The 14246-nt window shown below is 40.2% G+C and overlaps 1 protein-coding gene and 1 long non-coding RNA gene across 8 annotated transcripts in view; both read right to left on the bottom strand.

The window, feature by feature from the left end:
- The window catches only part of LOC106927450 (RNA-binding protein Musashi homolog 2), a 295157-nt gene extending 293727 nt beyond the window's left edge, over window positions 1-1430 (bottom strand). For 5 of the 6 annotated variants that reach the window (XM_088012508.1, XM_088012506.1, XM_088012502.1 and 2 more), the window contains exons 1-3: window positions 1114-1430; window positions 742-782; window positions 317-398 (exon numbers count right to left, since the gene is read on the bottom strand). In XM_088012508.1, the coding sequence (XP_087868634.1) occupies window positions 317-398; window positions 742-782; window positions 1114-1175 (185 nt within the window). In that variant the 5' untranslated portion in view covers window positions 1176-1430. The remainder of the gene's footprint in view (window positions 1-316; window positions 399-741; window positions 783-1113) is intronic. The other variant, XM_088012507.1, reaches the window with a different exon arrangement.
- A 6963-nt stretch (window positions 1431-8393) lies between these two features.
- LOC148155417 (uncharacterized) overlaps window positions 8394-14246 on the bottom strand; it is a 354212-nt gene continuing 348359 nt past the window's right edge. The window contains exon 3 of one of the 2 annotated variants that reach the window (XR_015765293.1): window positions 8394-8410. This is a non-coding gene — a long non-coding RNA (uncharacterized LOC148155417). Of the gene's footprint in view, window positions 8411-11679; window positions 11695-14246 lie in introns of those variants that run through there. The other variant, XR_015765294.1, reaches the window with a different exon arrangement.

The following is a 14246-nucleotide window of genomic DNA, read 5'->3' as shown; positions in this document are numbered from 1 at the left end:
AGGAATTTAAAACAGGCACGGGGGGGGGGCAGCGCTGAACATTATGTGGTGTGTTACACAGTGAGACGACTCCACCAACATTGCGGTGCAGTCACAAAGTCAATGTCAAATTGCAATCGGCCGCAGCTTTACAGCAGCGAGCATTTAAGCTTATCTGGCTCGCTGTGAAACCACACGCAGGCGCGCGCGCAGACAGGGACACTCAGTGACGCGCGCGCACGCACACACAAGCTGGATTAATACTAAACACGGTCAAAGTAAGCGACATCGTCATGTGCAGTGGGAAGGAAAAGTAGGGAAAAATCCCTGTATTTACCTTGAACGTTTTGTCGTGGGGTCTCTCATCACCATACATTCTCTTATTTCTCCGAATTTACTAAAATAGTCTCTAAGGCTGTCTGTGAACAGAGAGAATATGTCGGGTTATTTGACAGAAAACATATGGGAACGCTGTTGTCACTGCATTTCAAATAAAAAGGAAGGGAAGGGGGGAGGAAAGAACACCCCGCGATGCGCATAGGGGTCGAATAGAGGACTTCAGATGGACGGAGATCAAAAATAACATCGTGCGCACACACACCACTGAGATATCCCATACAGAACACTACTGCACAGACAGGGCACATTCGCACATACACCGCCAGCAGCTAACGAGCACTCAGTCACAGCGACAAAAAAAAAAGAAAAAAAAAACCAACAAGAAATATTGGACACGGCGACAAAAGAGAATAACAATCTCACCTGGTGAGGTTTGCCAGCTGAGGCCACCGATAAACATTTTACTGTAAGGGGAAAACACAACAGAAGTGAGTCCAGATGTCAGTTCGGCCATTTTGACGACTAACTACTTCTAAAAGCGACCTTAAAGGATAAAGGGAGACTATGAAAGCACATTCGCGCTTAGTAATTACTCTCTATCTACATAAAAGGGGGAGGCCACTCTCGCTACAAAGCTGTGGTGTTTAAAACTGCATCTGGGAACGGACCCGTGCACGGGTTTAAGTGCGTACTGCGCGAGGACGAATCCAGCACGGCAGCCGAAGTCCTCTCCAAGATGTTGTAACATGAAAAAAAAAACGTACCTTAGGTTTAAATTTAGAAAAAGATTCTTACCCCGGGTCATGTTGTGAATCATTTAGGCTTCCGGACGTGGCTTGACTCCCGTCTCCTTCCATATCTATTCCAAACTATAGAGGCTGGGACTACAGTAACAGTGACAGACACACACAGATAGGGCAGGAGATATGCAAAGCCCCGCTATGAGAATATTACTGAGCCGGGAATGAAAGCGTCACACGTGGGATCAGCTCAGCCCCTGCTCCCTCCTCCCTCTCTCAGCACGCTCTACCTTGGCCCATAGGGGGCGGAGCTTGGCTCTGTCACCTAACCAATCCAATTGACGTCAATTCAGGCAATCTGCAACCAATCCTCCGATTTGTCATTTAATTAAGCAATAAGCCACTGGAGGTACTACTGGCTTATTGCTCTTCTAAATCAGTGGACACAGACTGTAGCAAATATATGTATTTTAATTGATATTGTTTACAAGTTACAATACAATAAAAAAAAGACACAGGCATTCAGTAGTAATTTACATTTATATCTTATTCTTCTGCAATAAAGCTGTCTCATGGGAAGAATATATAATTTATGACTTTTCATATTTTCTCCTTCATATTTAATTCATCTTGATTGTTATGTTTTTGAATATATTCACAGTTTAATTCAGCTGAAAGCTTCATGATGTGTGAACCAAAGAGTACGGTGCAGCACCATAAGCGTCCATCTTGTTTAAAATTCAACAATAATTGGAAGAGTAATAATGAAAAAAAGTTATTCATTATTTAATCTAATTAGAGCAGCAGCGTTTATTATCTGAGACACAGCTACAGTGAACTGCAAACATATTCAAAACCATTTGAACTTTCATATGTTGCTAAAACTTTGGTTTGTAGTTTTATGTATTTAATATAAACTTTATGTGATAGAATAATATGAGTGCAAACAGTTTTTTTTTTGTTTTTTTTTTGATCAAGCCACATATTCTCATTTTGGTTTAGATATTTTAGAGGGCTCTTCAAACTAATTAATATGCATTGTCCTTAATCATATCATTATAGCTCTGACTACATTTTTAAGACTATTGCTCTATGGAAGGTGAACTTCAATGGAACTAAATTAGCTCCAAATAATTGAGTCCTGACGCAGCCTCATTTCCTGATCTTTGGACCTGCATGTCTTTCCCTCTTCTTATTCCCTGGTCACTATATATGAAGTTCACTAGTCACAAAAAAATCTGTAAAAAAAAAAATCCAGTCATCTCTCCATCAACTGATTTCATTCCCTGTCCTTGCTGAATAAAGGCATCCCAACAGCATGATAGTACCACCACCGTGTTTCATGGAGTTGATAGTGTTTTCAGGGTTGGGCTGCACGACATTCGAAAAAAAAAAGCACTGCGATTTTTTTTTTTTAATATTGCAATATTGTTATATGAAAAAAATTAGAACTTTTCAACAGAAGATTTAAATAGCAACTTAAGTCTGTTATTGTGCTGACGATTGACATGATGCCACCCGTCAATCATTCTAGGGGGTTTGTCAGTAACTGACCAATCGACCATAAACATTTCTGGGTTTCGTCACTGCTGAAGAAGGAGGAAATTATGGTCCAACGTTGTCAGTGGGGAACATGCAAATGTGTGGTAACTGCTAGTAAATATCCCATTCTTTGTCATAAGGACACTTATTGATAGTCAAATCAAAGATCAATAGGTGAAGGTAATCATACCTGATTTTATGTGTGTAAATTCTAATGGTGCCTCTATGACAGCATGAAAACATGTGCTGCAGTAACTGTGGTATTTACATCTAAGCATTTTTTCTGAAGGCATGTTTTCACAAGCCACTGTTATTTAAGTCATTACTCACTCATTTTATATGTGCAAAAAATGCATCAGACACATCTTTCACACTCACATGCAATGAGACTTTCTTCCCCTCTTTCTTATTCTGGCTGTGAAAGACATGGGCTTTACCATTGATTTGACCATTGTTTACAGACCTGATGTAGGACTGTGCTTCAGTGTTGGCTGATAAAGCAAAAATGACTCAAAAAATGTATCGGGTAATGCATTGAGTTCCACTACGTCTGTCATTATAACACGGTTTGTTTGTCTGAGGTTTGCTCTACTTCTACCCAGCAGCGGAGCCATTCTAATGTCAGTTCAGGATTATGTGTAGTAACATTTGTGTGAGCATTCGTAACTTGGATGGAATGGGCTGGCAAAAAATGTTGCCCATTGACAACTGGAGATTGGCACCAGTTGTCAATAAACCTTTCACTGATTAAACACATATAGAAGTTGAACAAAAAGAAGAATGCTCTGTAAGATGTTCACACCTCTGCATTGTTCATAAGTTAGCCCTGCTATCATCTTCTTGACACTTTATCCCTGTCACATTTAGTGTGTTTATCAGTCTTAACGACGCTGTTGTTTTATGTTCTCTACACAAGAAAATGTTCCGAATTTTTTTTTTCAATAAAACTTTAGAAAACAATGCTTTAATTTTTTTCTACCACCTTACTATTATTGGTGCACTGCTATTTAAATTTTATAAACTCGAAGGTTTGCTTGCAGCTAAATCATAGTTTTAAACATGATAAAGCTATGCCATCAGAGCTGAAATTGTAACAATACGCTCAGCTTGCTGAATTATTAAAACATCTCCCACCCAAAGTGATGAAATGCAGCAAAGATTGAGCAGTGGTTTTAGGACAGATAAATTAAAGAAAGCTCTTTGAGGCACAAAATCAATGTTCAGCTCTGTTCACGTGTCCCTGAGCAAGATACTGAATCTCAGCCGCTGACCCAAAGGTCTCACCTTCAACTGCCTTATTCATCACAATAGCCAACAAAAAGAAATTTCCCATGGGGATCAATAAAGTCTGGTATCCGTACATACAGTAGTGTAATTATGGATCTTTTCATGTAGATGACCTATAATGAGCTGTCAGCCCTGCCCTCTGCACAGTGTACACGGAGATAAGCTGGCTCTGCCTTCTAATAACCTTGAGGAGGTACAAAAAAAAATGAAAAGAAAAAAGCTTAGTAAAATATTAAGAATGAATGAGCAAACAGAGTATGGCGGAGAGGAAGAAATGTTTACGGTCTAAGATGCTATTTTAAAATGAGAAACAAAAATATCACATAAATGCAGTTCTCATTAATTCTAGTATAAGGAGTCTTCCAGTTTTCCATGTGAAATGTGACTCGTGATCCTGTTTTATTATTCACAGTTGGAGAAGCCTTTTGAATAGGCCTGTCTTCCCTGACTGTTGAGGGTTCCACCACAGGGAATTTCTTATCTGGCCAGGCAGCATGTTTTTGAAACAATGCTGAAGATAAAACCCAAATAACAACACTTTTGTCAGTTTAGCAGCTAAAAGTCTGTCATTAGTTCTGGGACTTTCCACACAGGAGCCGTCTGTAGCTCTGAAACAAAGGTGCGCAGCCAAATGGTAATTCCTCGCCGCATCGGAGTGTCATAGAAAATGGAAATATGACGCCGTGTGAGAAAGACTATTACACCCGTCTTTGCACCGTAGTTCTGTCCCATGCCATTTTGTGATGCATTTATGATTACATTACTGTTGTCAGATGGGAGGCAGGTTCTTTATATGTCTCCCCTAGAAAAAATAAAAAATAAAAAATGCACGCTCTCATCCAGCTGCACAGACACAAAGAAGTGAGGGAGGCTATAAATTGATGTTGAACGCGAGCTCCAAGGAACAACAAGCTCTAAAGCCCATTGCGAGGTGTATGAAAATCACTGTGGATTTAACACATGAAGAGCAACCTCTGTTTTACGCTCAAAATAAAAAAAATCACTGGAGGCTCTGCTTTCACGGTGGGATTGTGAATTATTCAGTATTCTTATCATAGTTATTACTGCCGTACCATGACGGGAGTCAAGTTAAACATGTTTGGGAAGGTACTGTTGGTGTGACATTTTATCATATTTTACAAAGGGTTGCACATATGAAATCAAGACATGTTTGTGGCAAAGTAAACACCGCGCCCTCATACAGTTGCAACTTTTGCCCCTTTTCATGTCTCTTATGTTCCAGTCAAATAACTCAATATGTTTTTGTTGTATATTATGTGATACATGAATACAAATAAAAACATTGTAAGTGTGGTGAGCATTTGCACACAGCTCCACTCGGGCAACACTTTGTAGAACGACTTTCTGCTGGTGTTTTGGGGGTATGCCTCCACCGACTTTCCTCATGTAGACAAAATGAAATGCCTGCTAAAGTTCAGTCAAATTTGAAGGAAAATATATGAGTAGCAAGTTTCTAACCTTACAACAAATTCCAGATTCTTACTCATTAATTTGCATCACTCTAACCAGTGCTATGTTCACTCTGGGAGCATGTTTAAAGTCCTAGCTCTTTCAATCCAAGGGTGTCCTACATTTAGCTCTATCCAACTTCCCATCACCTCTGACCAGCTTCCATGTCTTTGCTTAATGTAGCTGCACAGCAAAATACTGCCACCACCATGTTTTACAATAGGGGTGGTGTGTACATGGTGGTGTAGTGTTGGTTTCTCTGCAGGTCCTTCAGAGGTATCATAGTGTGACTGCTTTACTAAAAAATATCTTCTTTCCCCGTCAATTAGTTTAGGTCCAGTTTAGGAGGGTCATGTCCTGGTTTTACAAAATTCATATTTTCAGATGATGGACTGAAGATCTCTCAGTGAGATCTCAAAATTTTGGGATATTGGTGTATAACCTATCTGTACTTCACGTTTCTCTGCATCTTTACCCCTGTCCTCTCTGCTGTGCTCCATGGTCTCTATGATGCCTTTACAGATCAAAGGTAGAGTTTTGTAGCCGATTGGTTGTGCTAGATTGTATCAGAGTATAAAGGGCTCACCATAAATGCCCTCTATCCTTGTCAGATTTTATTTTGTAAAAAATAATTCGAAACCGTACAAAATTTCTCTTCCACTTAGCAATTCTGCTCTCCAATCAGCACTGCAATGTGTGGCTCTAATCTAATCCAACAAGTTCAAAGGGTATGAACGCTTTTCCAGGCCACTGTATGTGAGTTCATGATTTCAGTCTCTGGATCTGTGTACAAGACAGACTGGAAGAGAAATCTTTATAGATTTTTAAATAAAGCTGTGCTCCGCTTTAATCCGAGCTGCCCCCACAGCCGGATGAAAGTGCCTAAAATGTTTATTCCTCTTTAAGCAACTTCAGTCTGACAGCCATGCTGGTTGGGGCAGCTGAGCGTTTACTACTGAATAATAATAAAAAAGAATAGCAGACAGGCTTCTTTTGCTTCTTTATATAAAACTCTGTGCAAACCTTCCCCCCCACCCCTTGAAAGTGATGCAGAGCGTACAGTTCCATCACCATTACTTGGACACATTTATGAAGGTGACAGCGTCTGACAATGTTTTGATTAATTGGGGGACAACGTATTTCAAGGAAGACATCTTTTGTGTCCTGCATCCCCAGAGCTCTTCGTCATTTACATAACATTTAGGGAAAAGGAAAGATTTTCTCCGAGCCTGTCGGTGTATTAGTGCGAGCCTGTATTCAGCGGTGAAATGTGAAGCGCTTCTGAATTGAGAGAGGGGCTCGGGGAAGAAAATCTTTGTTGCTAACCGACTCGTTGCATAAAAACTGGAGGATTTGTGGGAACTGGGGGAAGAAGCGTACTTCGTAGTGTGTGGAAGCTAAAGAGACGAGGGGGGCAAAAGAGAAACGACATTATGAGAGGCATTCCGTTTCCGACCTGGTGATCTTTACCTGACCTTGTCAAGGAAAACAAAAGTTCCTAAAATTCTCTGCAGGACTTTTTTATCTGAATGAAATCAGAAAAAAAAATACCTGAACCTCTCGAGAGAAAATGATGTCTAACATTCTTTAAAATGAAATTTGAAGCTGAACTGGGATCTTGCATATCAACGGAACCACATGTTCTCGGAGTGTACTCCTGTGTGAAATGATCTGCTGCAGCTCAGAAGAAACCGCTTCTGTCTCGTTGAACCGTTTTGTCATGAGGATCACTCGGACACTTGAGACCATTTTCGGAATTTGTGAATGATTTCATATTGCTTACTTTAGGCTGAGTGATTTTTCTCTCGAGCAGGTAAAAGTCAGAAGCCCTCAAGGTGCACCTGCGGTAAAGACTGCAGATGTGAACAAGCTGTCTCCCTCTAGTGTCCCTTCCCTTTATGCTTCTCCTTTTTTCTTCCAACCTAATGCACCTCCCAAGTTGCAGGGAGAGAGTCCAACCAGAAACATGCATAATTGACAGGCCCTATTTCAGGAATTAGCCACCTACCTAGCCGTGGACCGTACCCTGCTCTATCATCTCACCGGGAATCATTTAACATTTTTTCTTCTTCTTTTTTTGCACTTTTCAGTCTGCTTTGACCAACCGGGGATTAAACACGGATGAATTTGGCAAATAACATTTCTGTTCTCCTCATCGATTGATGCATTTCCTCGAGGGCGGTTGTGTTTCAAACCTGTCGACTGATCATGATTTGGCAGGATTACCAGGATTGTGTGTCTTTCTTTCTTAGCACACGGAGAAACGGTTTCAAATGAGATCAGTAGGAAGGATCTTCTTCTGATTAATGGTTTCCCTTCCCATTATGCCTTCTGTAACCACACAGATGAGTTAATTAAACTGCGCCAGAGGCTACACACAGGTAGATGGACTACTGTGATATTCAGACATCCACATTATTACACATTTCATATGAGGGAAAAAGAAACGGAGATATTGAGATTTGAGATACCCCTGTCCTGGAGGCTCCTCTGTACTTGCTAATTGTGCACGGAGATTTCAGAAAATATTCAACACCAGTTAAGTGCTCAAAAAGCACCTCAAGGTAGCATGAATTAGCCCGTGGTGCCCCGAAGGCCCCGGATCATTGCTTACAGTACCACAAAGAAACCTGGCAGTCTTTTGAGGTGCGCCCGCGAACGGAAGATCTAACATAAGTTTTCCCAAATTGCCGAGAAAATGGCCGTTTCAACACCGAGAGGGAAATCTGCATCTCCGACCTCGATGGCTCCCAAATCGCACGCGCGGCTCTTTCTTGGGCCAATCAAGCTTCGGAACAAGTGGATGATGATGACGACATCGTTTACCTGCTCCACTGGGCTGAGAGATAAGCTCGTGCCCCTGCAGCTTCCTGGAACGTTCTGGCTGCTGCTCGCACGACTCCAGAGAGAGAGGCGTGCGTGGCAGATGATGACGAACGAAGGAGCCGTCCTGTCACCTGTACAGCTCAAATATGCAAATCTCTTTCTTTTCTTTTTTTTTTTTCTAAAGCAGACCAGTCAGAGAAGTTGACTTGATTCTTTTTTTTTCTTTTCTTTTCTTCAAAAGGGAGGATTATTTCGTAAGTTTCCCCAAATATGTGTTCAACTGCATTTATTATTTTCCAAGTGGGCACTTCAGAACCCGGACACTCTCAAGCCTAAAGCCCTCAGTCTGACTTTCTGTTTATAGGAGCGAATATGCTCCGGCCGAGACGTTTTTAAACATCTCACCGAGGCTAAGAATGGTAAGCAAGCCTCTCAGGGCAACCGGCTAAAGTGGTGCTCTCTGTCTCCTGCCTCATTCTCTGTTTTTAACCAGCCCCCCCTCTCCTTTGTTTCATTTTTGCTCTCTCCTTTTCCCTAACTAGCTGCCACGATACATTCTCTCAGTTGCCAACCACTTCCCATTCTGCAACCACTGACCTTAACACTGACCTTCCCTTGTCTGTGCCATTGAGATGAGAGGGAGAGATACCACAACCTCACCCTCCCACCACTCACCCACCCACCCACACCACCACCACGCTGCAGGGTTGAATTTTGCCTGTCTCATCAGTCTTTCCTGCAGCTGGAGAATGGTTTGTTGTTGTTTTTTTTCTGTCAGATTCCAGCACTTTTCTTTTCTTTCTTTCTTTTTTTTTTTTTTTTTGCTTTTTGGCTGATCAGTGGCCAGACAGAAAAACACGACTCTTGGCTCAAAGCGATATCGAGCTTTGGCATATAGACCAAGGCTGTCAATACAGATTAGGTTGATCAGATAAAGTTTATCTGCAGCGTTTGAGCGTCCTTTGGTTGGGTACCAGCTTAATTCCGGGGCCACAATTGATAATGTGACCCGAGGATCAAAGCGGATCGAAATTCGGGCCATTGTTTTAGCCAGGAGCGGACCGCAGTGGCCTTGTCAAAGGTAAGTCACTTTGTGTATCATTATGCATGTAGCACAATAGCTCTGGTCTGTGATAACAGGAATTACAAGAGGTGCGCCATGGCTCTGCAGGTTCATGGCAGATTAGTGAAAACTTTCATAATTTGTCTCATCTACAAATAATCTTTCATGTGAGCTACTAGACTTTTTTTTTTTTTTAAAGTTATTTAAGGAGCATTTAAAACTAAACCAAGTTTATCTTAAATTTTATTGTAGAAAAACAGAAGAATCTTGAAACTACTCTTTTGCAATTTTCCATTGCCTACTTGGCTACTTCGTACTAGCTTTTTTTTTTCTTCTCTCTTTTAGACTTTTTTTTTTTTAGAAATATTTCTCATGTTGAATATAACAAGCCTGCACATTTCCAAAAGAAAACTATCAAAGATTTTAATGAATGCTCTTTACCTCTAGAATGTTTTTAAGCCCATAATTACCTCCGTATGCAACTGACCTAACTTTGAGAGTTTTGGTTAGTTAGCTGTGGAAGGTTGTTTGTGCTTTCAGACTCAAAAACCTCCATCTGACTTAGTGTATGTTTGACTTCAACCTTCAATGCTAAACAGCGTCAGTCACCACAAGAGGGCACTTGGAGCATGTGTATGCAGCAGCAGCAGCAGCAGCTCTAATTACATATCTTTGCCCTGTTTTACTGTTGTGTTTTCACTGGTGCACAGATTGGAAGCTAATCCAGGTTCACTGAGTCCACAGTGGCCTCTCTCACACACAGTAAGGACAACGTGCATTCTTCAGATTGCAGAAGGACGAGTCGAGTTGCTGGAGTTTTTCTTTTTTCTAGAGTCTTTAGTCTTGTTTCTCTTGTATTACATCTCAGAGAAGATGTACAGTTGCAGGGGAGCAACAAACTCTGCAGAGGAGACAGCTTTGCATCTTACAAAAACAGCAGAGAATCGACCTGTCTGCAACAAAGATGTTCAACGCTTAAAACGCCCCGTGCCCTCGCACAATGACTGCATGTGTTATCGGAGTAATGCGTGCCTTTTTTAAAAGCCTTTCCGTACACTATAGTCGGAGAAAAAGTGAGGGGGGTGGAAATTAAATGCTCAAGAACACAAGAGGGCAGTACAAAGAAGTACACCGAGAGTGAGTCTTATTGGATGTGGCTGGAAGTGAGAGGGAAACACACTGAAAACAAGCTCGGGTGGTGAGATGAAGAGGGGAGGCATGGCAGCAGTAAATGATGCTCGCCCTCTACACCTTGTCAGTTATTAGGAGAAGCCAGAGGAGAAAGCTGACATTACTTTGTGCTGTCTACAGAGAAAATAATTGGCTTGCAGGCCAGCTTGCTGGCACCTAAAGCATTTCGAAGTGATGTTGCAAAGTTGCACACCAGGAAAAAAAAAAAAAAAAAAAGGGGCAGGCGAGAAAAAAAACAATAAAATAAAAAAAATACATGTGTATTATGTGCCACGCAAAAGTTTGGGTACTGTCGAGTTCTGCTTCTGCTGATTTCTAAATGTAATGAAAAAAATGACATGCCCTTTAACTGGCATGCAGCTACGCCAAGTAAGAAATATCACTTTATTATTATTATTATTATTTGCGCAAATTTGGAGTAAGAAGAGGAAAAAAAACAGCAAATGCAAAAGTTTGGATCCCTCACCCCCCAAAAAAAGTTTGGGCTTAAAGAATTTGTAGAGTTCAGACCTTACTGTGATTTTCAGGGCTGCAGCTGGTTGACATTCATTTAATGTGGGCATTTTTTTTGCAAGGCCATTAAAAACTTTCCAATGTGAATGTGTTTTCCCCAAGTTTTTATCTATCTACTTCTGCTGCTGTAAAAACAAAAATAAAAGTAAAATTCAAATCAAGTCGCTCTTTTTTCATATTTAGTTAAAAGGGTGGATTTTTGCAGCTTGCTCGATTGAGAGGTCCTCTGCACTCTCAACAAAATGTTTAGTGTCAGAAGCAAAGTCGGCCCAGTTCATAAGTAACCAGAGTTGCTGTTTGGTCCCTTAATGCCAAAAGCAAATAACCTCCCACAAAAATTCATATCTCAAAGGGTAAACCCACAAATGCTCATATTTTTCATAAAAGCTTTTTGTAAATTTGCTCTGAAACTTAAAGAATATTTTTCAAGAATTCAAAATTATTTTGCCATCAAAAGAACAGACAGGATTCTAAAATTACAATCATTTAAAGATGCTAAATACAATTGTTCTTCAGCTAATGCACTTATTTATTCTTGTCTGTGCTGAAGTCTCATTTTCATTTCACACTAACTAATGGCAATAAATTTCTGTAATTTTTAAGAATAGCTAATTAAGCTTCATTTGTCCTCCTGTGTTCTTTGAGTCTGTCCTGGAAAGTCAGACATCAGACATGACTGCCAGACTAAATAAGTAACTCAGTAAGTTGGCTAGAGATTTTATTTCCTGCTTTTCTTTTTTTCTTCTCAGTAAACAATGTGGGGAAAAAAATTATTTTATGGTCAGGAAAATTCCAATCTGGGATCTGGTCATTTTAATTGCTTATAGTAATTAAAAAAAACAAAAAAAAAACAAAAAAAAACAAGGGGAAACAGATGTGTTTAAAAACAGCACACAGAGCAATCAAGCTGGAACCATTTAAAAGAGATGTTGGGGTTAGAGGTGGTGACTGGTGGGTGTGGTCTTTACAGGAACTGGGCCACAAGTCAGATTCTGCTCAGGGCCCATTTAATTTGGGACTGGCTCATAAAGGAACATCTAAGTAAATTTAATGGACTGAGAAAGCAAACGGCGTTACAGAGATTTTAACAAAAAAGGAAGGAAACAGAATGGAGAGATATAAAGAAAGAAATACCTCTGCAACAGGCACAAGGCGGATTGACTTGGACTCGAGCCGCAGTCTTACTCACAGGAGACATTTCACCGGCTGAAGTGGGGGGAAAAAAAAAGACCAGCAAACACTAAAAGCCAGGATCTACAACTACAATTCCCACAATTGTTGCCCGTCTAGAGGTGTGAGCTGAAGATGTCACAATGACCTGTCTTTCACATCGTTAAAAAAATTTCTTCAACAAGGCTCCGCTATTGGTGACCCAGCGACATGATGGGAGGAAGCTAAGAGAATAAAAACCACGACACACTCGGCTTTTTTTAAAAGCTTAGACCAATTAGTTCCCTATTCTTTTTTTCTGGAGTTTATCTTATTTGTACAGAATAACAGACGTGGCATTTTTTTCCTAAACTGTATAAAAAAAGAAAGATTTCTTTTTGTTCCACTATTGAACTGTAGTAAACATATAACACTTTTGAACATGTTCTGTAATTTCTATCACTTAGAAATTACTTCCCAGAAGTATTCATAGAAATCAATGTTTTTCAGGCTTGATTTGAGATCTGCAACTAGACAGGAAATAAATATAGCAATATCAAACATGATAAGTGATTAACAGGTTTTCCATTTCATTCTTTGACCGGTCACCTGCTCTTCAGACTCACCTCTTTCTCTGCCCTCCAGGAGGATCTCCCCCTCCCCCTTCCACTGTAAAAGGTGCTTTACTTTTGATATTTTGCCACATTTCTTCAGTTTAGGGTGTGGGCACCTCTTGCTGACACATTTAAAACAAAAATAATAATAATTCAAATAGACACTAAAGCTGCTGTTCTGAGAAGTTTTCAGGTTTTGGTAGCTATAAAGCAAGTCTCAACTTAGTGCTTTATGCTGCTTGATAAGAATTCTCCAATAAAATTAACTTTAAAACATGTTACGACTACTGCTATTATGGTTCACAGAAAATACTGCAGGGTATAGACACCCCTAGCGATTGACAATAAATTGACTGCAGGCATGAAATCCTGAAGAGAAATAATATCCATTCAAGATGAGTTACTTTAATCTCTAATGACGCATCGGGTTTTTGCTTATTTTTGTACACGATATATGTCATTCTCATCGTTTGACATCGCAAATAAATGGAATTTTAAATGTGTTGCAGATATACTGAAGAGCCACTGCAGCTGCTGAGTCAAAAGCAAAACAATAACTTCAAGTTAGATCTCTTCTCTCAGACTTCCTTTATTGCGCATTTTAAAAGTCTTGCAGCGTTCTAAAAAGAAAAAAAGAAAAGAAAACTACACTATTTAGACAGCAGTTATGGACAAAATCCAACAACAATCAGAGTGTTGATTGCTTTAAGCGTACGTTTTATTAGAGATTGCAGAACCTTGACAAAGTTACCAAAACAAACTTCTAAATTCTCTGGCACCGGTTCCGCTGTACGGTGATGCATGCCTTATTATTTTGGCAACTTATGCGTCTCTATGCAAATAACACTAAATTGTAAAAAGACAAAAAAAAAAGAAAGAAAAAAGCTGCAGAGTGGTGCATCACAGCTGTTTAATGCAATCAGGAGGATTTGAATATCTTAGCATTCTACAGTTAAAGAAAAAAAGAAGCTGACAAACTCTACACTTTATCGCTCTGCAGTGAAGCACCAGGAAGTTTGCATTCCCCAAACGTTCGGTCGCCATGCAGATGATTTTCACCAGCGTCAGTGAATCATGAAGGACACTTAAGTCTAAGATGTGATCAAAATACGCAAGAGGCGCTCTGCACTCCCTGTTCATTAGATATATTGTCCATGTGTTTACCCTCCGTTGGACAGAGTCTCTGTTGCTTCCTGTTGAGCTCGTGTCGTTACAAATGTATACATCCTGTCCAGGGAGATTTTGGCTCCTACACAGAATGCTCAAAATGAGTTAGCAGAATCACAGGAAACAGGGATTGGGGACGTCCACACAATCACTGCATTTGTTCAAAAGCTAAGAAAAAAAAAGTGGGTTTCAGAAAGCAAAATAAAACTTGCAATTCAAAAAAAAAAAGAAGAGTGAGAAAATAAAAATGACACTGAACATCTATTGAGGACATCAGGCAGCGTTGGCAGAAAGTCAAAGAAGGCTTTTCAGCTCCACAACAAGCTGTTTGCTGAATGTATAGTGCCATCATGTGCTCAGCTTCAT

Source organism: Poecilia mexicana, unplaced genomic scaffold, assembly GCF_051168715.1.
Source record: "Poecilia mexicana isolate PSO_F unplaced genomic scaffold, ASM5116871v1 scaffold_14, whole genome shotgun sequence".
Classification (NCBI taxonomy): Eukaryota; Metazoa; Chordata; class Actinopteri; order Cyprinodontiformes; family Poeciliidae; genus Poecilia; species Poecilia mexicana.
The sequence above is the reverse complement of the archived record's forward strand: the minus strand, read 5'-3'. Positions and strand labels throughout refer to the sequence as shown.